Source organism: Mobula hypostoma, chromosome 7 (assembly GCF_963921235.1).
Source record: "Mobula hypostoma chromosome 7, sMobHyp1.1, whole genome shotgun sequence".
In the NCBI taxonomy this organism is placed as follows: Eukaryota; Metazoa; Chordata; class Chondrichthyes; order Myliobatiformes; family Myliobatidae; genus Mobula; species Mobula hypostoma.
The window spans coordinates 63,108,302-63,134,630 of NC_086103.1; the positions used below are offsets into that span (position 1 = coordinate 63,108,302).

Below are 26,329 nucleotides of genomic sequence, written 5' to 3' on the forward strand. Positions count from 1 at the left end.
CCCTGATCTATTCAAATCTTGATTGACTTGATTGCACAGACCAACTGCCAAAACTGCCAGAATCTCTTGAGTCAAAGCCTCAAAGCTCCACTCCTTCACTGGACGCTTTCCACTGGTTAGGGCTGTATTCCTTAGAACGTAGAGGATTCAGGGGAGATATACAAATATGAAGGGTATAGATAGGGTAAATGTAAGCAGGCTTTTTCCACTGAGGTTGGGTGAGACTACAATCGGAGGTCATGGTTTCAGGTAAAATGTTTAAGGGGAACATGAGGAGGAACTTTCTTCACTCAGATGGTGGTGAGAGTGGGGAATGAGCTGCCAGCACAAATAGTGGATGCAATTTCGATTTTAGCGTTGGAAGAGAAGGTTGGATAGATTCATGGATGGGAGGGATTTGGAAGGCTACGTTGCCGATGCAGGTCAAAGGGACCAGGCAGTTTAAATGGTTCAGCACAGACTAGATAGGCTGAAGGGCCTGTCTGTGTGCTGTAGTTTTATATGACTGTGATTTCAAATCCTTCCATGATCGTAGCCTTCACTAGTTCTGTAGAAACACTGGATAGTTTGTGATATATTTGTGATGCTGGGTGGATCCAAGTTGTGAAAGGTGAAATTTAGTTGGATTCTACATGGGATGAGTTGAGGGCAATGATGTGTATTAAGTAAAGAGAAGTTAAGCAAAGAGATCTTAATAAAGAAAAGATGGTAAACAGAAACTATTGAAGGTGAATGGGACAAAAGAAACTGATCAAATCCTTTAGGAGAGAGGAATGGCACTTCTATGCTTCCTGAACCTTTGGGTGTTTCCAGCACTCCCTTTTATTTCAGACTTACAGTAACTCATGTTCTGCATCTTACAGTTCCATTTGTGTTCTTTCTCACATTCTTTCACTCAGTTGTTAACAAAACATCATCAAAAGCATTGCATCAAATGGACAAACCTGTTTTTCATCCTATTACCAACACTCTCACTTTTCTCTCCATTCTGTGACTTTTCCCACATTTCCAATTTTGATGAAAGGTCACTGACCCAAAGCATTTCCTGTTTCCTTTCCTGACTTGCTGAGTATTTGCAGCACCTGCTGTTTGATTTACTGGTACCTTTTTTTTTGTTTTATAACCTAATAAAATGTGAAAAAATTTGTTTTGGAATACTGGGAAAATACTGGCATGTACTTTATTACTAGCAAATACTGTATTTCCTGTCTTTCAGCTGCTACATTAACGTATCAAACTTCCAAAATGTGAACAAAAATAAAATAGAAGAAACCTTTGCATGTCGGCCTTTTGCATTTGTATTCCACAGCTGAATAGGGACAATTTGCAAAAAGAAATTTCCATTTTATAATTTAGAAATACTTCTGTTTTGCCATGAAAGTAACAAAGAAGATTTTGAGCGAAATTGGAAAAAAAAGCAAAGTTGTCTGCAATATGCAGACAATAAGATCTTGATATTATACTTCATCTTGTTCATACTCCTGTCATAAATTGTCAATGAAAATTCTTTCCAGTTAATAACTGAATTGGATAAACTTGCACATCAATTGTTAAGTTCAACAAACCAAACATGTAGTTGGCAATGACTAATAAAAAAGTAACAACTTCACTCAAAATACTTTAGTTGTTAAAATAATTGACCTGTATTATCCCTTCATCTATTAACGGCACTGGCAGGCTACATCATTCAGCCAACACCACCTACTGCAACAAACATTCTATTTCAAAATGTGAAGTGGAAATTGATTACTATGTGGACAGAGCAACACATTCAATGACATGTTTTAAGCCTTCCTGAAGAGTTGCTCATATTGAGAAAGAGCATTTGGGATGGTATTGAGGTCCTCAAAGCCATGATATAGCACATGGTAGGCCCTATGTAAGTAGCGGAAGGGATGACCTCTGCTCACCTGGTTCCATGTTTGACTATCCAGTCACAGTTACAGTTTCAACCATAATGGTTTCACTTCCCAAGGTCGTGCCTGTGCCCAACAACACCTCAGATGCTCTCCAGTAATCTACCACTGAGTTTTCTTGTATTTGTCATCCATATGCTTTTACTTGGCAATTCAGTTGAAAGTACTTCATAAGTGTCTGTGTGTGACCGATCATGCCCTGATTTGCCACATCACCTACCTTCCCATCCATGCCATCGATTCTAAATTCTGGATTAGATGAACAGAATTTTCCTCTATTTAAATATCAGTGGTATTTCCATCTATAACTCTCTTCCCTCACCATTGATTCCATTATCTTTCATAAGAAATGTATAATATTGACATTTACGTTTGTCTTAGGTTTGATCTTTTTAAATTTTTGACCTTTGATCTCTGACGTTGATCCTCTCCACTCAACTCTGCACATCTGCTCCTCTTCTGCGCTTTCATTGCTTCAATTTTTGATGATTTAAATGACTCCTGGTTGACTCCATTATTCCATGGTCTGTAAACTTGAAGTTATCTAAATCTTTCCTGACTTGTATCCGGTTCCCGCTTGTTCACCAGTCTGTGCTAACTCCCAGGTAAGCAACAGCTAGATTTTAAAATTTCCATTCTTATTTTAATCCCTCTATGATCTGACACTGTCCAATATTTATAATGTCTGATATTCCTTTTAAACTCATTGATGTCCCAATGTCTTTTCATATCTCATATGATAATTTTGTATTGTTATTGGTCCTGTGAAGTGACTTGGATATTATTGATAGGTGTTCCCTCAAACTAAATCAATGGTTAGAAAATATAAATAAATATTTATTTAGTACGTCTGAGAAGAACTGATCATCTGGGGAACAATTAAAATCGGAACCAATTAAATACCTCGTATTTTTCCAAAAACAAAATCAATATTTCTCAATAATTAAAGATGCGTTTGCCGAAGGGTTGTGATTTTTTAAAACTGAAAATTAAACTCCAAAGCTGTCCCGTGCCTTTAATAGATAGATAGATAGATAGATATACTTTATTAATCCCGAGGGAAATTTGGTTTCGTTACAGCCGCACCAACCAAGAATAGAGCGTAAATATAGCAATACAAAAACTCCCAACGATCAAACAACAAAATGCAAACTATGCCGGATGGAAAATAAGTCCAGGACCTGCAATAAACTGCAATAATTCATTTTAAAACCCCATCCCCGGGGAAAAAACTGAATTTGAATTGGTACATTTTACAAACAGTGAATTGTTATCCATCTCTCTAATATGCAGGTAGGAAACACAAGTTAATTGCATCCAAGATATAATACTACCTGAAAAGCAGTGAGACCTACAGTATGCACATGGTTCAGTGTTTACAGGAAATTGCAAGGACAGAACTCAGTTTTCTTGAATCCTCATTCTTTCTTTTTTTTAAATCACTTGCGATTAAGCTCTTGCAAGTAGCTTTATTACAGCCCTTTACTGTGCAACTAGAGGATTTAAGAGATAGACGTGCGTCTCGAACAATACACAAAAAGGAACACAACGGGTTAGGCATCATCTGCGTCTCCATTTTAGTCGATGTCATTTTTAAGAACATAAACATGTGAACAGTCGCTTCTGAAGATTGTAATCTATTAACATCTGCTGTTTGTTACTTTACTTCTCTCCAAACGGTTGGAGAATTTATAAGCTTTCTGGGCTTGGAGCAGCCCTATCATTCATTTCACCTAGCCCGGTGAAAGTCCTCAGCTTCGCAGCAGGGAAGCTGCGCTTGCGTGCTTGTCTGTCTTTGTCAATGTTGCGGGATTCTGCAGAGGCAGGCCTTGAGATCTCTTCAGAAACTGAAATGAGTGCTTGAGAACAGAGTTGAAATATAAAGATATTACAAAAGAAAATTGTGAGTTAAATATTTTTCTCTTTTCATTACATGCTCCTTCAAAAACGCGAGTAAAGGGCAGGAGCCCGCCACTATAAAACGGACGTCATATCCAGCTCCGGCTTTTGTGAAAATCTGTGCCTGGGTAGGCTGCTCTGTCACTGTCAGGCGCACCATTGAGATGAACTTTCCCAGACTCCCGCCCTTGCAGTTGAAGAGGCTTCCTTCTTTCTGCCGGCAACTATACAATCCCAACATTATCTTTCATTCTTCTCTTTCCCCTGAGTCACCTTGTGTTGTGCTATTGGACCTTGGCTCCATACAACATGGCGATTAATGCTTGGCTAATTGTACTCTTACTCATTTCTGGAGTCATTTTATGTCATCAGGATGAAGCGGTTCCGAAAAAAATAGGTAAGATGAGTGCCCGTAGCATGATTTTATTTATTGTAGAAACCAGTAGATGGAATGCCATTTAATTCGCAATGCTGAAAATCCATGTCATATTTACATTCTGATGGTGCCAAAGATAATATTTGAATAAATATGTCCTCTGTTAATATTCTATTAAAATGGAACTGCTTCTTACCAATTTGCAAAAACGATGCATTAGGAACTGGGTACCAATACATTACCGTTTTGAGGTTATATGGGTTGGAGAATTTAGTGCTTGCGGGTGAAAATGAGTATTGCTTTGATGCTGTTTACAAAACTGTTCGTTAGTACAATTTGAATTAATGACCCTTGGAATCTGATGGCACTTGTAGTGCAAGGAACGACCTACGGTGGGCCAGCGTGAGAGCAAAAATTAGAGACACAATCTGGGCACGACAACTGTGGCAAATGAAACTAACAGCATAACTGGCGGTAGTGCTTTCACTCCCTGATTAGCTCCATGCCCTTTATGCACGTTTGAAAGGAAGAGTAACACCCCACTTGTGCAAATCTCCACAGCATCCAGCGACCCGATGATCTCTGTCTTGGAGGCAATTGTCAGAACATTATCTAAGAGGATGAGCCCAGGCAGGGCGTCAGACCCCGAGGATGTACCTGGCCTGGTTCCGTAAACCTGTGCTGAGCAATTGGGGAAGTACACAAGGACATCAATCGACCATTCACTGCTGCAGTCTCAGATTTCCACTTGCTTCAGGAGGACAGCAATTATACTGGTTACCAAGATGAGCAGGGTGACTGGTAGCACTTAAATCTACTGTGATAAAGTGCTTCAAGAGAGTGATTATGGCTAGAATTAACTCCTGCTTGCACACGTACCTAGAGTCTCTGTAATTTGCCTATCACTATTGCACTGTACTGCTGCAAAGCAACAGATTTCTTATCATATAAGATAGGGATAACAATTCTGATTCTGTGATGCCTCCGAAATTTCTTTGCTTCCTATTTTAGTCAGCTAGTCGTATCATCAACAAGCATCATAAGACCCTAAGATATAGGAGCAGAATTAGGCCTTTTGGCCTATCGAGTCTGCTGTACATTTGATTATGGCCAATTTATTTTCACTCTCCACCTCATACTTCACGACCTTTGGCGCCTGTACTAATCAAAAACTTATCAACCTCAGTTTACCCAACACCTTGGCCTCCACGTCCATCTGTGGCAATGAATTTGACAGATTCGCTATACTGTGGCTAAAGAAATTCCTCCCTCACCACAGTTCTAAAGGGAAGTCATTGTATTCTGAGGCTGTGCCTTCTGTTCCTAGACTGTCCTGCTACAGGAGATACCTTTTCCACATCCACTCTATCTAAGCTTTTCAGTATTCGATATAGGTTTCAATGAGATTTCTTCCTCCACCCCCACCACCACCACCACTGATCTTTCTTCTAAACTCCAGCCCAGAGCCGTCAACCACTTCTCAAATGTTAACCTTTTCAGTCCTGGGAAAATTCTCATGCACCTCCTCTGCACGGACTCCAATGTCAGCACATCTTTTCTTAGCCCAAAACTGCTCACAGTTCTCCAAAGTTGTTCTGACAAATGCCTTATAAAGACTCAACTTTATAAAGCGTTATGAAGCATCATGCCTTCTATATTAAACAATAATTGAAGTTGTGTAGAAAATCTTACACATGGGTCCTGAGACTTCAGGGAAAAAAAGGCTGAAGGGAAGACTCATGGAGACCGAAAGAATAACATGGTTAAATGGTGTGGGGGTGATAGAGATAATGTTGGAATTGTATAGTTGCTGGATTAGTTTCTATTTAGCTCAGATTTTTTACTTGTTTTTATTCTTTCATAAATATATGTTGATTGTTCTAAGTTTTTTTGGAGGTGAGACGAATCATCAAAAACGTTTTTGGTCCAAAAGTCACAGCCAGAGACAATGGTAAAGCAAAAACTCATAACACTTTAAAAAAAAAGGTCATAGTCATACTTTATTGATCCTGAGGGAAATTGGGTTTCGTTACAGTTGCACCAACCAAGAATAGAGTATAAATATAGCAATATAAAACCATAAATAATTAATAATATGTAAATTATGCCAGATGGAAATAAGTCCAGGACCAGCCTGTTGGCTCAGGGTCTCTGACCCTCCAAGGGAGGAGTTGTAAAGTTTGATGACCACAGGCAGGAATGACTTCCTATGATGCTCAGTGTTGCATCTCGGTGGAATGAGTCTCTGGCTGAATGTACTCCTGTGCCCAACCAGTACATTATGTAGTGGATGGGAGACATTGTCCAGGATGGCACGCAACTTGCACAGCATCCTCTTTTCAGACACCACCATCATAGAGTCCAGTTCCATCCCCATAACATCACTGGCCTTATGAATGAGTTTATTGATTCTGTTGGTGTCTGCTACCCTCAGCCTGCTGCCCCAGCACACAATAGCAAACATGACAGCACTGGCCACCACAGACTCGTAGAACATCCTCAGCATTGTTCGACAGATGTTAAAGGACCTCCGTCTCCTCAGGAAATAGAGACAGCTCTGACCCTTCTTGTAGACAGCCTCGGTGTTCTTTGACCAGTCCAGTTTATTGTCAATTCGTATCCCCAGGTATTTGTAATCCTCCACCATGTCCACACTGACCCCCTGGATAGAAACGGGTTACCGGTGCCTTAGCTCTCCTCAGGTCTACCACCAGCTCCTTAGTCTTTTTCACATTAAGCTGCAGATAATTCTGCTCACACCATGTGACAAAGTTTCCTACCGTAGCCCTGTACTCAGCTTCATCTCCCTTGCTAATGCATCCAACTATGGCAGAGTCATCAGAAAACTTCTGAAGATGGCAAGACTCTGTGCAGTAGTTGAAGTCCGAGGTGTAATTGGTGAAGAGAAAGGGAGACAAGACAGTCCCCTGTGGAGCCCCAGTGCTGCTGATCTCTCTGTCTGACAAACAGTGTTGCAAGCACACGTTCTGTGGTCTGCCAGTCAGGTAATCAATAATCCATGACACCAGGAAAGCATCCACCTGCATCGCTGTGAGCCTTTCCCCCAGCAGAGCAGGGCGGATGCTGTTGAACGCACTGGAGAAGTCAAAAAACATGACCCTCACAGTGCTCGCTGGCTTGTCCAGGTGGGTGTAGACATGGTTCAGCAGGTAGACGATGGCATCCTCAACTCCTAGTCGGGGCTGGTAGGCGAACTGGAGGGGATCTAAGTGTGGCCTGACCATAGGCTGATGCGCACTCAAACTGAGCTGCAAATGGAATTTGGGTTTTGATTCTGATCATCATTAGCAAGGTCAGTCAAATGGGTTCTTTCTTTGATCTATTACTATGTTGGAATCAAAAGCCAGCTCTGATTTGTGGCACTGAAGTCCTTAGTAGGACTGGAAATGTGCTCAAATTTGGTACTTGAATACTCCTGCCAGTTGGTTGACACAGGTTTTCAGAGCCTTACCAGGTACTCCATTGGGACCTTCTGCCTTGCGAGGGTTCACTCTCTCTAAAGACAGCCTAACATCGGCCTCTGAGATGGAGATCACAGGGTCGTCAGGTGCAGCAGAGATCTTCACAGCTGTAGTTGTATTCCCCCCTTTCAAAGCGGCCATAGAAGGCATTGAGGTCATCTGGTAGTGAAATATCACTGCTGTTCATGCCATTGGGTTTCACGTTATAGGAAGTAATGTCTTGCAAACCCTGCAGAGTTGTCATGCATCCGATGTTGCCTCCAAACTTATTGAAATTGGCTCTTCACCCTTGAAATAGCCCTCCGCAAATCATACCTGGTTTTCTGGTACAGGCCTGGGTTGCCAGACTTGAATGCCTTCAGCAGACAAGGTAGCTCCTGATTCATCCATGGCTTTTGGTTTGGGAATGTACAGGAAATCTTTGTAAGCACACACTCATCCACACATGTTTTAATGAAGTCAGTAACAACTGCAGCATACTTATCCAGGTTTGAATATGAATCCCTGAAAACAATCCAGTCCACTGGTTCAAAACAGTCCTGTAGGCGCTCCTGTGCTTCCCTTGTCCATGTCTTCTTGGTCCTCACTACTGGTGCTGCAGTCTTCAGTCTCTGCCTATACTCAGAGAGTAGAAGTACAGCCAGGTGATCAGACTTCCCGAAGTAAGGGTGTGGAATAGCATGGTAGGCAATGGTCCAGTGTTGTGTTTACTCTGGTACTGCAAGTGATCTGTTAATGGTAATTGCTTAGTGATTTTTTTTTTCAGACTGGCCTGGTTAAAATCTCCCAAAACAATTGTGAAAGCATTAGGATGCGTTGTTTCGTGTATGTTGATCCCACTGCTCGGATCATCTAAAGCCTGATTGATAGTGGCCTGAGGTAGAATGTATACGGCTACCAAAATGACCCTGGAGAACTCCCATGGTAGATAAAAGGGATGACGTTTAACTGCTAGATATTCCAGGTCTGGTGAGCAGAATTGGGACAGCACTGATATATTTGTGCACGAAGAAGAGTTGATCATGAGGCATACTCCTCCACCTTTGCTTTTGAGAGAATCTATAGATCTATCCTGATGGTGTATAGTAAACACGTGTATAGAAAGGTAGAGTCAGTGAAAGCATCATTTCTTGCTGATGGCAAGCCTCTTTCTGTAGAAAGTGCATGTTGTATACACATAATGGGTGAAACCAGCAGCAAGCTGGGTTGTGAAACTCATTTGATACTCTCTGTTTAGAGTCAACGAGATGAGAATACCAGAACTAGGCCCTCAGCCAACCTTTTAACACCCAAGTTTCTACTTCCAGAAGAGAGAAGGAAAGTATTGGGGTGCCTAATTTTCATGACTATCTGAAATTATGCTGGTGATGAGATCTTGGCCGTCAAAAGATGGTTCTTTGGTTGGCCTCAGAATTGTCAGCATTTGACAGGTCTATGGGAGTTTTTAGCCCATCATCTAGTAGTCACAGACATGGACAAGGCTAGGGGTACTGGAATGAAGATGATTGTGGGTCAGTATATTGTCAAGGGAAGCTGAGCAAAGTACTGAATTCTGCTTGGTAACAGGACCACAACTAGCAACTAAACAGCATTTAAAGTGGGAGGAAAGGTAATTAACAGTAATAAAGTGAGGAATTATTTCAAAACCTTATTTGTACTGTAGTATGATCACTTTATAATTAAAAGCTTTCTTTGAATACTTGGTGAAGTCTACTTTATAGATTGAAAAGTAATCTAATTTAGTAAGTGGACTTAAGAGATAGAATTTTAAAGAAAGTGATATTGATCACACTTCAGGAATATACAGGTTGACCTTCACTAATCCGACTAACTGTAATCCGGTTCCTTCGATAATCCGGCACTGATTATGCTTAATGTGATCCTTCTGTAATTCGGCATTTTCACTAATCCGGCACTCCTCAGGGCCCAATGGTACCAGATTAGTGAAGGTCGACCTGTATTTCTTTTTTTTTTCCAGAGCACAATTAAACTAGATACTTCTGGACACTTTGTTATCAAAGTGGGAATCTTTATTCTGGCATTTGCTAACTATCAGTTTAATCTTTTGTTACATTTAACAAGTTATTTTGAAACTTCCTTTATATGTGAGTATTGATCTAGTAGCATCAATGTGGCCAAGCTATGTATACCACAATTATGAATGTCTTTTCCTGTCTTCCACAGCTATAATAGGAGCAGGAGTTGGAGGATCTTCATCTGCTTATTTCCTTAGGCAGAAGTTTGGTCACAATGTTGGAATTGATGTCTATGAAAAAGGTGCTATTGGAGGTCGGCTGGCTACTATTACTGTAAATGGTCAACATTATGAAATTGGTGGCTCTGCCATTCACCCACTCAATCTCCATATGCAAGAATTTGTTAAACAGTTAGGTAAGACTATTTTACTCTCCTTGCAGTGTGTTGTGTATAAAGCTAGGCAGGGAATTAAACACCACCTTAAAAAAAAAATCACCCGCTGTAAGCTTTCTTTGGAGTTTTTAATGCGAAAACATTGTGAAACTGCATAAAGTTAAGTAAACACATTAGATTCAATACAGAATCGTCACGTGCATCAATATACTAGTGTTATCAATTATTCTCATAATTGAACTGTATTTTACTTTATTATTTACATCCTTCATGTACATGAGGAGTAAAAATCTTTACGTTACGTCTCCATCTAAATGTGCAATTATCATAATTTATAATATCATGTACAACAGGATAGTCAATATAACATAGAAATATAGTTGCGTCAGCATGAATTAAGCAGTCTGATGGCCTGATGGAAGAAGCTGTCCCGGAGCCTGTTGGTCGTGGCTTTTATGCTACGGTACCATTTCCCAGATGGTAGCAGCTGGAACAGTTTGTGGTTGGGGTGACTTGGGTCTCCAATGATCATCTAGGCCCCTTTTACACAGCTGTTTTTGTAAATGTCCTGAGTAGTGGGAAGTTCACATCTACAGATCTGCTGAGCTGTCCGCATCGCTCTCTGCAGACCACTGCGATTGAGGGAAGTACAGTTCCCATACCAGGCAGTGATGCAGTCAGTTAGGATGCTCTCAATTGTGCCCCTGTAGAAAGTTCTTAGAGTTTGGGGGGCCATACCAAACTTCTTCAACCGTCTGAGGTGAAAGAGATGCTGTTGTGCCTTTTTCACCACACAGCCGGTATGTACAGACCACGTGAGATCCTCAGTGATCCTCAGGACTTAAAGCTGTTCACCCTCTCAACCCCAGATCCATTGATGTCAATAGGAGTTAGCCTGTCTCTATTCCTCCTGTAGTCCACAACCAGCTCCTTTGTTTTTGCGACATTGAGGGAGAGGTTGTTTTCTTGACACCACTGTGTCAGGGTGATGACTTCTTCTCTGTAGGCTGCTTCATTATTATTTGAGGTGAGGCCAATCAGTGTAGTATCATCAGCAAATTTTATCAGCAGATTGGAGCTGTGGGTGGTGACACAGTCATTGGTATACAGAGAGTAAAGGCGAGGGGGCTTAGGACACAGCCCTGAGGGACAACTGTGTTGAGGGTCAGAGGGGCAGAGGTGAGGGAGTCCACTCTTATCATCTGCCGGCGATCTGACAGGAAGTCCAGGATCCAGCTACACAAGGCAGGGTGAAGGCCGAGGTATCTAAGCTTCTTGTCGAGCCTGGAGGGAATTACGGTGTTGAATGCTGAACTGTAGTCCAAGAACAGCATTCTGACATAAGCACCCCTCTTCTCCAGATGTGTAAGGACGGTGTGTAGAGCTGTCGATTGGTTGTGTCAGTAGTTGAATTGTAGGGGATCCAATGTGGACGGCAGCATGCCACAGATGCAGATGTAGATCAGTATTAAACAAGTTAATACAGACATGCAACATTATAGTCCATATGCCATGGTCTAGAGTGAACTTGTGGCACAATGGTAGCTTAATAGTGATGAATGATAAACATGATACTTCCTTCAAAGTACATCTACAAATTTCACAACATATGCCATGTTATCAATTCTGATTCTGAATGCAGAGGGAAGTAGCTAGATCTGATTACGTTCAGCTGTCTCCCTGCTGTGTTCTGCTGTGGGTATAATGGAATCAGTAGCCCAAGGTACCCACCCTAAATTTACAGCTGTATCTGGGTCTAATTATTCTGAAGTGTCAATAGGTTCTTGACTCAGTTTCCTGAAGACAACTGGTGCTTACTGCACTGTGTCCATCCATGTTCTGCAATATATAGTTACTCCTTCTCTAGTTCTAGAACATAGAACATAGAAAACCTACAGCACAATACAGGCCCTTCGGCCCAGAAAGTTGTGCCGAATATGTCCCTACCTTAGAAATTACTAGGCTTACCTATAGCCCTCTATTTTACGAAGCTCCATGTACCTATCTAAATGTCTCTTAAAAGACCCTATCGTATCCGCCTCCACCACCGTTGCCGGCAGCCCATTCCACACACTCACCACTCTCTGAGTAAAAATTTACACCTGACATCTTCTCTGTACCTACTCCCCAGCACCTTAAATCTGTATCCTCTTTTGGCTACCATTTCAGCCCGGGAAAAAGCCTCTGACTATCCACACATCAATGCCTCTCATCATTTTATACACCACTATCAGGTCACCTCTCATCCTCCGTCGCTCCAAGGAGAAAAGGCCGAGTTCACTCAACCTATTCTCATAAGGTATGCTCCCCAATCCAGTCAACATCCTTGTAAATCTCCTCTGCACCCTTTCTATGGCTTCCACATCCTCCCTGTAGTGAGGCGACCAGAACTGAGCACAGTACTCCAAGTGGGGTCTGACCAGGGTCCTATATAGCTGCAACATTACCTCTTGGCTCCTAAATTCAATTCCACAATTGATGAAGGCCAATACACCATACGCCTTCTTAATCACAGAGTCAACCTGCGCAGCTGCTTTGAGTGTCCTATGGACTCGGACCCCAAGATCCCTCTGATCCTTCACACTGCCAAGAGTCTTACCATTAATACGATATTCTGCCATCATATTTTACCTACCAAAATGAACCACCTCACACTTATCTGGGTTGAACTCCATCTGCCACTTCTCAGCCCAGTTTTGCATCCTATCAATTGTTGTTTTACAATATACACAGCACACATTTTCTTTGTGTTTGTACCCTTGAGAATTGGACTACCTCAGCGTTTTTGACACCATCTCGAAAACAAGTGGAGTTAGCTCGGGAATGGATTCTTTGACTGTTGCATTAGTAAATACTAAACACATTGTTTACAAATGGATTTATTGCAACAAATGTATTTGTATAGTTTATCAGACTATATTTCACCATTCTTGTGCAATGCATTTGTTGATCCATGTCGCAGCTAATCTCTCTGACCCAAGGAAAAACTGCACATTGTTTCTTTTTACTTCCTTTTCTGTCCAGTTGTTTCTGCCAATTTGAACTTGTCTGTTGTTTGGCCTTTTGTCTTGCATTTTAATACTGAAGATGTGATTGCATATTTACATACTATGCTACTGCTGTGAAAGAATGTCAGGTAGAACCCTAATGTTCATTACAAAGTGGGGAGGTAGCCAGAGATGGTTGCTGCAAAGGCATGTACACTCAGTGGCCACTTTATTATGAACCACTTGTACCTAATAAAGTGGCCACTAAGTGTTAGTTCATGGTCTTCTGCTGCTGTAGCCCATCCACTTCACAAGGTTTGATATGTTGTGTGTTCAGAGATGCTGTTCTGCACACCACCACTGTAACGCATGGGTATTCGAGTTACTGTCACCTTCCTGTTAGCTTGAACCAGCCTGACCATTCTCTGACCTCTCTCATTACCAAGTCATTTTCCTTTGAAGAACTGCTGCTCATGGGATATTTTTTTGTTTTTCACACCATTTTCTGTCAACTCTAGACCAGGATTCCCAGCCATTTTTTTTTTCTTACAGAAATTTTTTCTACCTTTATTATATTTAATTAAACGAATGTATCACGTGGAAGCTTTACTGGAACAAGTGACAGTACACAGAAGTAACCAAAAGCAATAAAATAAATTTTATTGGCAACATGACTTTGCACTAAGTATTTTAGTAATCCTGGGGTGAAATTAGAAATATTACAGATGGATTAACCTCCCGCCCCCCCCCCCCAAGTTAACAATAATGTACGTTACAGCCTAAATCTTTCAGAAAAATGAGTCTGAGGAACTGTTAGTGGTTGATCACTGGGCTTGATTTCTATTTTTTTGTACTGCCTGATGGGATTTGCTTTGTGTACTAGCTCTTGCCGAAGTCTAGCTTTTTAATCTCTTTCGTGTTCTTCAGCCTCTTTCTTCCATTCCTGCTCACATTTCTCTTGGAAAGCTTCTTTTTGTGCTTTGCGCATTTCAAATTCCATGCGCTCTTTTGCACGCTTCTCTGTTGCTAATTCAAACTTCTCTTGAGCCAGGAAAGGAAACCTTTCTGTTAATGATTGGTCTGCCTTCTTTGGCAGAAATGGCTCACGGTAAACAACAGAGTTGGGTCTGGCTTTAAAACATGCTGCTTCTTTTTGTTTCTTCAGTTCTTCCTTCATCATCTCTGCCCATTCTTGTTCTTTGTAAGCACCACGTTCATCTAGTCGTAAATGAAATGGTTCTACTTTGATCACGGGCTTCACCACCTTCTCAGGTAGCTGGGCAGATTCAAAGTCAGGAAGCAACTGTGCTTTAAATACAGGGACCTCAGCCTCCTTCTTGCGCATTTCCTCTATTTTCTTCTGTTTTAATGCTTCTCTATCTTTGTCCCGGGTCTCAAATGAGAAAGCCAGCCATTTTTTTTAATGCCGTGGACCAAAACGATTAAGCAAGGGCTCTGCAGACTCCAGGTTGTGAACCCTTGTTGTAGACTGTTGCGTGTGAAAATCTCAGGCGATCAGCAGTTTCTGAGATAATCAAACCACCCCGTCTGGCACCACAGCCAGTCACTTAGCTCATGTTTCTTCTCCATTCTGATGTTTGGTCTGAACAACAACTGCACCTGTTAATGATATCTGCATGCTTTTTTGCATTGAGTTGCTGTCACATGATTGGCTGATTAGATATTCGCATCAACAAGCAAGTGTACCTAATAAAGTGGCCACTCAGTGCACATATTCAGAAAACCACTTAGCCCCACAAGGCTTCCAGCTAATTAATGAGGTTCTGCTGTTCTGAGGCCCAACTCTCTCCACCCTTTGTAACAAATTAGGAAGTCATTTAGCATCTGTTGCCTTTTGCAGACGGGTATACACATTGCGACTGCCTTATTTGTAGAAATGTGATAATTTCACTCTTGTAGAGTCTGGTTGTAATTTTTGGACTTTTTCCTGGATTCTCTGAATAACAGAAATAGTCTCTCATGTTGACTCTGTTACCTCTATCAACTGACATGTTGAACAAAGAGACTCTGAACCTAGCTTTAGTACAAATTAATCTTTGATAGCTTTCAAGTTGATTTCACAGGACGGCGGTACCCAGACAACCTTTATCTGTACATTCTGTGGTCATTATACAGCTCACAGAGCAGTGTTTGCACAACTCTACTTTTATCACATAAATAATAAGCAAGTTTTGATCAGGTGACCACCTATCTGTGGTACTCTCGCATTCTCTCAATGTTTGATATCTTGTCTCTGTCCACACACTTTATATCATAGTTAGATCAAATTCCCCCCTCTTAACATTGTAAATTACAGGAATATGATCCTGTTTTACATAATATTTTGTCAAAATTTAATCACCTTGAGTTCCATTATTATTTTTCGGGATCTCAGCTGCAGGCCTCAGGAACAGCATGCCTTTCTGACTTCCTCGTGGCCTCTCCAGTGTTTGAATATGTATAACATGCCTTGTTTTCTCCTTTTATTGTTGTCTTCCAGATATAAATGCCCCCATTCTGTCAGCCTGTATAACTTCCTGCAATTGCCATTGGCATTTAATTAATTCAGTGCAGAGAAACACCAATATCTCGGGACCACTTTTCACTAGATGGACGATACTGTTGTATTAATTTTTAAAATCAGATTAATTAACTCCATATTTGTCTATATAAAATATATTTTTCGTGAGATTGTATCTTCACTCAATCTACACATTAATCTCATTGTGTACAATATTTCCAAATCTCACTAAATTTAGACAGCCCATTACAGTTCTGTACAGTATTTATAGCATTATAGATTATAGATCATTATTAATCCAAGCACCTCTGATCATACTTATCATTCAATAGATTTTATCTTTTATAAGGATACAATCTCAAGGAAACTGTGTTATGTTAAAATTAGTTGGATTTCAGAATCAAAATATATGCTTTTTGTGAGGAGGACCATATGGCTATTTACCCAGAGCTTGCTACTGTGTAAAACCATGTATTTTGAGGTGGAAATTATTCCTTGATTTGTTGACGAAATATAAAATAGCATGACAATTGTACTTTGCAGATTCCACTGATTTCAGTGAAGCAGAGTTGAACCCTGAACTGCTTGCTATATGATACCTTTAACAAAATTGACCAAGAAAAAGTTTTGATCCCTATGAATCAACTCTAATAAGTGTAGTGCAGAAGCAGAATACAACTGGTTCACTGGTTCTAAAGTTTAAAAAAATCATTAAGTTTGGATTTTCTTTTGATACCTGGTGCAAGATAGTCAGGTTCTGCTGGGCTTGACTTGGCTGAGCTGAGGTGGCCGGATTTTTTCATACAGCTCACTGGTCCTGGGCCCCTTCAGCTCAATATTTAGCTGCAGAAGGATTTTTATCCCACTGAGTCAGCAAAATTGAAATTCTGCATCAGTCTGCTAGGAATCTCTGGCTTTGTAAGAGGAAACTTAGGCAGGTACAGCATGCCAGATGTCTTGGAAAATGACCTAGAATTGTAACAATGGGGAAAATACTGCTTTGGTAAATTAGTGAATATGTCATTGAGCTTATTACAAATAGGCGTGGTCTGATGATGCAGTGAGGCCGATGGGGAAGCTAAACTCGCTAATTTAACTAAAAAGTAAATGTACATAGTGGTGCCTGGAAAACTGCCATAATTTTGTAAATCAAAACCAGTTGGGTCACTAATAAGCTTTTAAGAAAAAAATATGCATATGTGAAATGGCATCAGACCAATAGGAATTTCATTGTCCCAAATGGCTGTGGAGGCTAAGTAATTGGGTATATTTAAAGCGGAGGAGAAGGCAGGAGAATGGGGTTAAGAGGAAAAATAAATCAGCCAAAATCAAATGGCGGAACAGACTCAATGGGCCAAATGGCCTAATTCTGCTGCAATGCCTCATGCCTTATTCTAATATGTGTCAAAACCAGAAGTGTGGTTTATTGCTGACGTATGATGCAGCTAAATAATGCTCACCTTTTACACCTATCACTTTCAAAAGCATCTATAAAAGTTTGCAAAGGCATAACAATACAGACAAATCTTTTATTGGAATACTGTTAATAAATTTTTAAAGAACAGCGTGCCAGATTAGCAATTTGCATTTGGAAAGTAGTTTTTTTTTAATTGGCAAACACTGTGCAAAGAAACAATGAAATTTTGATTGAAGTGCATTTTTTCTCAACACTTCCTGTACAGTGATATTGGAGGCTTTAATCAGCAAGCTAGATTGCAACTGTGACTTATTTTATAAAATGACAATTAGCTTTGTTTGAGCTGTTCCACATATAACCATCTTTAAAATTGTTAAACCACCTACCACATTGAATTACCCATAGAAACTTAGAAACATAGCAAACCTACAGCACCATACAGACCCTTCAGCCCCCATAGTTGTGCTGAGCATGTCCCTACCTTAGAAATTACTAGGCTTACCCATAGCCCTCTATTTTTCTAAGCTCCATGTACCTATCCAAAAGTCTCTTAAAAGACCCTATCGTATCCGCTTCCACCACAGTTGCTGGCAGCCCATTCCATGCACTTACTGCTCTCTTGAGTAAAAAAAAAACTTACTTTTCAGCCTTGGGAAAAAGCCTCTGACTATCCACACAATCAGTGCCTCTCATCATCTTATACACCCCTATCAGGTCACCTCTCATCCTCCGTCGCTCCAAGGAGAAAAGGCCGAGTTCACTTAACCTGTTTTCATAAGGCATGCTTTCCAATCCAGGCAACATCCTTGTCAGTCTCCTCTGCACCCTTTCTATGCCTTCCTGTAGTGAGGTGACCAAAACTGAGCACAGTACTCCAAGTGGGGTCTGACCCGGGTCCTATATAGCTGCAACATTTCTTCTCGGCTCCTAAATTCAGTTCCATGATTAATGAAGGCCAATACACCGTACACCTTCTTAACCACAGAGTCAACCTGCACAGCTGCATTGAGTGTCCTATGGACTCGGACCCCAAGATCCCTCTGATCCTTCACACTGCCAAGAGTCTTACCATTAATACTATATTCTACCATCATATTTGACCTACCAAAATGAACCACTTCACACTTATCTGTGTTGAACTCCATCTGCCACTTCTCAGCCCAGTTTTACATGCTATCAATGTCCCGCTGTAATGTCTGACAGCCCTCCACACTATCCACATCACCTCCAACCTTTGTGTCATCAGCAAATTTACTAACCCATCCCTCCACTTCCTCATCCAGTTCATTTATAAAAATCACGAATATTAGGGGTCCCAGAACAGATCCCTGAGGCACCCCACTGGTGACTGACCTCCATGCAGAATATGACCCGTCTACAACCACTCTTTGCCTTCTGTGGGTAAGCTAGTTCTGGATCCACAAAGCATTGTCCCCTTGGATCCCTTGCCTCCTTACTTGCTCAATAAGCCTTACCTTATCAAATGCCTTGCTGAAATCCATATACACTACATCTACTGCTCTTCCTTCATCAATGTGTTTAGTCACATCCTCAAAAAATTCAATCAGGCTCGTAAGGCATGACCTGCCCGTGACAAAGCCATGCTGACTATTCCTAATCATATTATACCTCTCCAAATGTTCATAAATCCCACCTCTTGGTATCTTCTCCATCAACTTACCAACCACTGAAGTAAGATTCACTGGTCTATAATTTCCTGGGATATCTCTACTCTCTTTCTTGAATAAAGAAACAACATCCGCAACCCTCTAATCCTCCAGAACCTCTCCCGTCCCCACTGATGATTCAAAGATCATCGCCAGAGGCTCAGCAATCACCTCCCTCTCCTCCCACAGTAGCCTGGGATACATCTCATCCGGTCCTGGTGACTTATCCAACTTTTGCCTTTTTTCTCTCTCTTTTCTCCCTCTGTCCCTCTCACTATAACTCCTTGCCTGCTTTCCATCTTCCTCTGGGCTCCCCTCCCCCTTTTTCTCTCCCTAGGCCTCCCATCCCATGATCCTCTCCCTTCTCCAGCCTTGTATCCCTTTTGCCAATCAACTTTCCAGCTCTTAGCTCTACCCCTCCCCCTTCTGTCTTCTATCATTTTGGATCTCCCCCTCCCCCTCCCACTTTCAAATCTCTTACTATCTCTTCTTTCAGGTAGTCCTGATGAAGGGTCTCGGCCCGAAACATCGCCTGTACCTCTTCCTATTGATGCTGCCTGGCCTGCTGCGTTCCACCAGCATTTTGTGTGTGTGACTTCTCCAACTTGATGCTTTACAAAAGCTCCAGCACATCCTCTTTCTTAATATCTACACGCTCAAGCTTTTCAGTCTGCTGCAAGTCATCACTACAATCACCAAGATCCTTTTCCATAGTGAATACTGAAGTAAAGTATTCATTAAGTACCTCTGCTATTTCCTCCAGTTCCATACACACTTTTATATATACAAAAATAATTTTCATTTGATATTCTTTGAGATATACATGTTTCCTTACCGATACATTTTGATGATAAAGGCAGTACTTTGTGATTTTTTTTTACTCCTAACCAAAATAAGCTTATCGGCAAAAATTGTTCGATTTGAAACCTGTCTTTCCTTCTGTCAGTTTTTGGCCCTTCTCCACTTCCTATGCTGGGAACGTTAACTGTTGAATAAAACTTAGAGTCCTTCGATAACTATAGAGCCAGGTCAATGTAACTTCCTCCCCAACTCCAATCCATAATGCCAAGCCCACTACTATCATCCCAGCACAGAACACACAAGCAGGTGTTGGACATGGGATCTTTACTTGCTTGCTGCCTTACATGTGCAACAAGTAACAAGTCATTTTTGTCATTAAATGTTCTTGAGCGATAGGTCAAGAGTGCCTCATATGAGTTATCAGTTTTGATCTAACTGACATCTTTCAACATAGTTTGTTGTTTGTTAATTTCTTTCTTTCTCTCTCCATCTAAGGACTAAAGCACAGAAAAAGCGTTCCAGAGAAAGTGGCAATCTTCAATGGGGAGCAGTTTGTGTTTGAAGAAACTGACTGGTATCTCCAGGACCTGTTTAAACTGTGGTGGCGGTATGGGTTTGGTTTACTCCGCTTGCAGATGTGGGTAGAAGAAATATTCGAAAAGTTTATGAGGTATGGACATTGTGTAATTATTGTGATACCAACTGTGGTTTCGAAGTACAACGCATGAAATGCGCAGGTCTCCACTTTGGAGCAATTTTCACCCCACCTATTCTTACAAGTTCACTGGAAGAGAAAATTTGCATCAATATTTTGTTTTCCATAGTATTTGGATATACCACCAAGTACTTTTTATTGTGTTAAGGCAGGTGTAATGCATGAGGGTATAGACTATGCTGCAAATAGCAGTGAAATGGGATGGCACAGTAGCATAGTGGTTAGCACAACACTTTACAGTGCTAGCACCCTGGTTCAATTCCCAGCACTTCCTGTAAGGAGTTTGTACGTTCTCACTGTGACTGCATGGGTTTCCTCCGGCTGCTGCGGTTTCCTCCTACAATCCAAAGATGTACCAGTTGGTAAGTTAATTGGTCATTGTAAATTGGCCCGTGATTAGGCTCGGGTTAAGTTGGGGGATTGCTGGGCAGTACAGTTCGAAGGACCAGAAGGGCCTGTTCTATGTTATATCTAAATAAATAAATAAAATGGCAGGGATTTAATTGCTGGAAAAATAAGACAGGCTGCAAATGTGGCAAGAGAAACAAAGTTAATGCTTCAATTCTGAATTAGGACATTAGATTTTGAGCAAGTATGGAATTTGTACAGTGGTGGAGGGCAGAAGAACAAAACACAGGCCTGTGATAGAACAGAGCAGATGGAATAACAAAAGGAAAAACAAACTGCTGGAGGAACTTAATGGGTCAGCTAGCATCTGCGGAAGGTTCAGGCCCTGATGCAGGTTCTTGACCTGAAACATCAACCATCTGCTTGCTTCCATCGATGTTGCATGACTTGCTGAGTTTCTCCAGCAGTTTGATTTTTGCTCCAGATTACTGCATCTGCAGTCGCTTGTCTCTTGAATAACAAAGGGTTCAGGAAATTGGACAGCATCTGTCTGCATCAAATAGTCCATGTTCTGGGTTTGTGACCCTTTGTCAGAAATAGAATGGTCACTACGATTGGTAACACCTTCTGTTTCAAAATTGTCACTTGTCTGTTGTTTTTGGCTTTTGAGTTTTCCTTCTGTGCCATTGGTAGTTGACTTTGCAGTTGCCATCATGTAGTAATGCAGGATAGGTTATTTCTGGGGTAAACTTGCTAGGCGAAAAAATCTACAATTGTTCAAGGGAACTTCTTTACAGACAGTTGAGGCCTGACCTGCTGAGTAATTCTAGACTTGATGTTTCTGAACAATCAATAATAATGTCATAAAAAGAATATGACCTGTTACAAGTAAGGTAACAATCAGTTAAGTCTGAAGTTACTGGATGAAAAAGAAGTCGTTTAATTCTATAATATAATTGTTGGCACAGGATTTACAAGTATCAAGCTCATGGCTATGCATTCAGTACAGTGGAAGAGATGTTGCAATCATTGGGTGGCGAACGTTACATTAATCTGACACAGCGCTCTGTGACAGAGACCCTGCAGGAACTGGGAATCACTCAGCGCTTCATTGATGAAATAGTTACTGCGGTTACCAGAGTCAACTATGGCCAATCCGCATCCATTCCGGCATTTGTTGGTATGTATCCCTTTGTATCTGATTAGTTGACACACCATTGTTTAACAGGTATTAAAAGCTGTACAATACATTCAATACTGGTGTTAGGATAATTTACAGTATTTAAAATATTGTTCATTTAATAAAGGTGCAGGAGAATATTGCAGCTGAATATTATAGTCCCAAGTATAAATATTATACTGGCAAAATTATTCCGGTTGTGGAAAGTTGAAACAATGCAGTAGAAATTAAAACATTGCTCATTTAATAGTCTTAATCTGGGGGCATGGTAAACCAATATCTATTATAATTAAGATTTCTTACTAATGGTGACCTGTGTTCTTTTAATAGTTAGACTTTTAAGAATCAGAGATAGATGCAGGATAGAAATGGGTGACGTGGCCCACTGAATTTAAGCTGATGATCAGCCACCTAGTATTTGTGCAAATTAAATGTGAATTCCATTTGTATTCTCCCCATATTCACATCAAAGTTCTGGAGGTTCTATAATTCATCTTCACCAGCTAAGTTGCCCACCTGCCTTCAGGATGTGGGAACAAAATGGAGCACCTGGAGGACAAGCAACCCCACATAGTCATAAGAGGGTGAGCAGGCAGCCCCACGTAGACAGCACTGGAGCTCTGCTCTGGAATGAACCTGGATTTCTTCTGATGGCATTACCCTGACACCCATTTTGGTGCATTTGTGCCTTCTATCTCCTGCCATCCAGTAAGAGCAGAGTTGGCTGTTTACAATAGAAACATAGAAAACCTACAGCAAAATACACGCCCTTCGGCCCACAAAGTTGTGCTGGACATGTCCCTACCTTAGAAATTACTAGGCTTACCCATAGCCCTCTATTTTTCTAAGCTCTATGCACCTATCCAAAAGTCTCTTAAAAGACCCTATCATATCTGCCTCCACCACCGTTGCCGGCAGCCCATTCCACGCACTCACCACTCTCTGCATCTAAAAAAAACCTTACTCCTGACATCTCCTCTGTACCTACTCCCCAGCACCTTAAAGCTGTGTCCTCTTGTGGCAACCATTTCAGCCCTGGAAAAAAGCCTATGACTATCCACATGATCAATGCCATCTTAGACACCTCTATCAGGTCACCTCTCATCCTCCGTTGCTCCAAGGAGAAAAGGCCAAGTTCACTTAGTCACATCCTCAAAAAATTCAATCAGGCTTGTAAGGCACGACCTGCCCTCTCCAAATGTTCATAAATCCTGCCTCTCAGGATCTTCTCCATCAACTTACCAACCACTGAAGTAAGACTCACTGGTCTATAACTTCTTGGGCTATCTCTACTCCCTTTCTTGAATAAGGGAACAACATCTGCAACCCTCCAATCCTCCAGAACCTCTCCTGTCGCCTTTGATGATGCAAAGATCATCGCCAAAGGCTCAGCAATCTCCTCCCTCGCCTCCTACAGTAGCCTGGGGTACATCTCATCTGGTCCCGGCAACTTATCCAACTTGATGCTTTCCAAAAGCTCCAGCACAGCCTCTTTCTTAATATCTACATGCTCAAGCTTTTCCGTCTGCTGCATGTCATCACTACAATCACCAAGATCCTTTTCCACAGTGAATACTGAAGTAAAGTATTCATTAAGTACCTCAATACTCAGGGGTAGATTCTAGATTTGGATGTGCTCTACAGACTGCACCACTGACACGTTAATACATTTCAGTTTTATTTTGGGGAAAATTTGACAAAATTCCATGGATGCATGGTGGAAAGTATTCTGACTGGTTGCATCATGGCCTGGTACGGAAACGCCAGTGCCCAAGAATGGAAAAGCAGACAAGAACCAGCTCGTCACAGGAAAAGTCCTCTCCACCATTGAGCACATCTACAAGTTGCGCTGCGCAGGAGGGCAGTGTCCATCGTTAAAGACACCTCCATCCAGGCCATGCTGTCTTCTTGTTGACATCGGGAAGGAGGTCCCACACCACTAGGTTCAGGAACAGTTACCACCCTACGACGACTAGGCTCATAAACCTGGATGGAAAACTTCACTCACCTCAACACTGAACTGATTGCACAGCCTTTGGATTCGCTTTCAAGGGCTGTACAACTCATGTTCTCAATATTCTTTATTATTTATTTATGTTTTTCATTTGCATAGTTTGCATTCTTTTGCATATTGGTTGTCAGTCTTTGTGTGTAGTTGTTCATTGATTCTATTGTATTTCTTGTGTTTTACCGTGAATGCCCACAAAAAATGAATCGCAGGTTAGTACAGTACATGGTGATATTGGTAATAAATTTACTTTGTGTTTTGAACTTTGAAATACGTCTTGTACCCTTTGTGCTTTATAACACATAGGCCTAGGCGTTTGTTTTCACAGCATTGAACAAGTATGTTGTGTGTCTGAAAATGGTTTGATGAGGAGTTGACAGAATTCTCATTTCCAGGCTTGTTGGTTCCATTGACAAGTTTGATGTGGCAGCAGTTTCATATGTTGAAAGACTGGATCAACTAGGCTTATACTTGCTAGAATTTAGAAGATTGAGGGGGGATCTTATTGAAACGTATAAAATTCTAAAGGGATTGGACAGGCTAGATGCAAGAAGATGATTCCTGATGTTGGGGAAGTCTAGAACGAGGGGGGTACAGTTTAAGGATAAAGGGGAAGCCTTTTAGGACTGAGATGAGGAAAAACTTCTTCACATAGAGAGTGGTGAATCTGTGGAATTCTCTGCCACAGGAAACAGTTGAGGCCAGTTCATTGGCTATATTTAAGAGGGAGTCTGATATGGCCCTTGTGGCTAAAGGGATCAGGGGGTATGGAGAGAAGGCAGGTGCAGAGTTCTGAGTTGGATGATCAGCCATGATCATACTGAATGGCGGTGCAGGCTCAAAGGGCCGAATGGCCTACTCCTGCACCTATTTTCTATGTTTCTATTTCTGATGTCTAAACATTAAATTTACCATAATTCTGTCCATGGTAGATTTTGGACTCTCTGAGTGCGCCTTTTGTCTTTTCCCCCCAAACTGGCAGGTCTGGGTGACATCAATCTTTGTTTACAAGACCACTCACTTTTGTTGATGCTGTTTGTCCTGAAATAAAGCTGTTTAAAGCTCAAGAAAACTTTTGCCAGGCTGCTCCATGGTACTCTGCAGTCTTGTTGCTTTCCTTTAAAGTTGAACTTTCTTTGTATATTTAACAATATTTTAGAAAAAAATACCAACAGTGATTATTGCCTGCACCCATCTCTCTTTCGCTGAATGGCATGGAGACAGGCAAGGCCTCAGGTATCGGTCACAGGGATGTATGTGGCAGGAAACAGAGAAGGGCTTACCATATCCGTCAAGCGTCTACTGAAACATGGTCCTTCGTAAACTTCTCTGAGGATCAAGACCACACTTGCCGAGATCTGTGACCTCAAATATAGACCAGCACTTGTCGTTTAGCCAGGTCCTGCAGTTAATGGTCTTCCCCATTCTCGACTGCTTCAATACAAGATCGCTGCACATCCCACAGACTGCTGCAATCTTTGTGCTGATGAACGGACCCAAGCTCCAGGCACAACACTTCATCTATTTTTCTACTACCTCACAGAAGCATACACTAGGGCACGTGAGCATTGCAGTCTTTCCTAAAGTATAGACTTTTCAGATAGATTCCTCTTCTGGCAGAAATCTCCAATCTTTCTTTAGGATTGTATAGTTATTAACTTGGACAGAGAAGTGTGCTCCTATGGTGATCTCTAGTAAAAGCCTCGAGTCCCCTATCAGTGAAGCTGGCTTTTCTCCTCTCCTACCTTCGTCCCTGTTCCCCACATAGGACTGTTTTCAGGTTGTGACAATGGTGTTTGTGCAGTGCACGTGGCCCTTTGAAGGCCCACAAAAGTGTTACATTTCTTTAGGGAAAGTCATGCGGGCTTAAAACACTGTTAAGTGATTGGTTGTGATGTCCTTTGAACTGATTTTTTTCTTTTTATTATTTCAGCAGAATTGTTTAAAGACCAGTTTCTTCTCCGATTAATTTCTTTTTGCCTAGCAGGGCAGCACTACTCGTTTTCTGTTTCTGAACTCCTGTCATGCCTATCCCTTCACTGGGTCTGAAAGGAAAACTGTCCAAACTTTTTGTACTGCCACCTGCACCAAGACAAATGTAGAACTGAGAGGGCCTGTCTTAGGTGACCTTCTGTCTAGCCAGACTTTGTCTGGCTAGCAGTATATATCTGTCAATTGGTAGAAACAGCAGAAGAAATGCTTTCATGGTTTACCTCTGCTGTCCTTTCAAGGACAGATGTGATTTACTGTGGGCTTTCAATTAAGCTTAAAGGGTGATTTGTATTCACAAATCCAACCTAAGTGAATTCGTGATTTAGCTCCCATTTACCTTACTAGGGCAGCAAAGTTTTAAACAAAATCTCACCTTCCTTTTTGCCTTCCAAATTTCACAGCCAATAATTCAGTTTTTCCTATTCTGGAAAACTCCCCTTCCCTCCTCCATTTCCCACTCTGACCTATTACTTCCCCTGGGTCCCCTCCTCCTTCCCTTTCCCCTACTGTCCACTCTCCCCTCCTATCAGATTCTTTCTTCTCCAACCCTTGACCTTTCCCACCAACCTGGCTTCACCTATCACCTTCCAGCTAGCCTCTTTCCCCATAAAAGGTGGGAACTTTTAAATCAGGCGTCTCGCTCCTTCCTT

The 26,329-nt window shown here is 41.4% G+C and overlaps 1 protein-coding gene across 2 annotated transcripts in view; it reads left to right on the top strand.

Moving 5' to 3' along the window:
- The first annotated feature begins 3,713 nt into the window (after nucleotides 1–3,713).
- LOC134349354 (prenylcysteine oxidase-like) overlaps nucleotides 3,714–26,329 on the top strand; it is a 45,360-nt gene continuing 22,744 nt past the window's right edge. The window contains exons 1-4 of one of the 2 annotated variants that reach the window (XM_063053536.1): nucleotides 3,714–3,819; nucleotides 9,858–10,064; nucleotides 19,932–20,106; nucleotides 21,468–21,679. In XM_063053536.1, the coding sequence (XP_062909606.1) occupies nucleotides 10,040–10,064; nucleotides 19,932–20,106; nucleotides 21,468–21,679 (412 nt within the window). In that variant the 5' untranslated portion in view covers nucleotides 3,714–3,819; nucleotides 9,858–10,039. Of the gene's footprint in view, nucleotides 3,820–3,867; nucleotides 4,213–9,857; nucleotides 10,065–19,931; nucleotides 20,107–21,467; nucleotides 21,680–26,329 lie in introns of those variants that run through there. The other variant, XM_063053535.1, reaches the window with a different exon arrangement.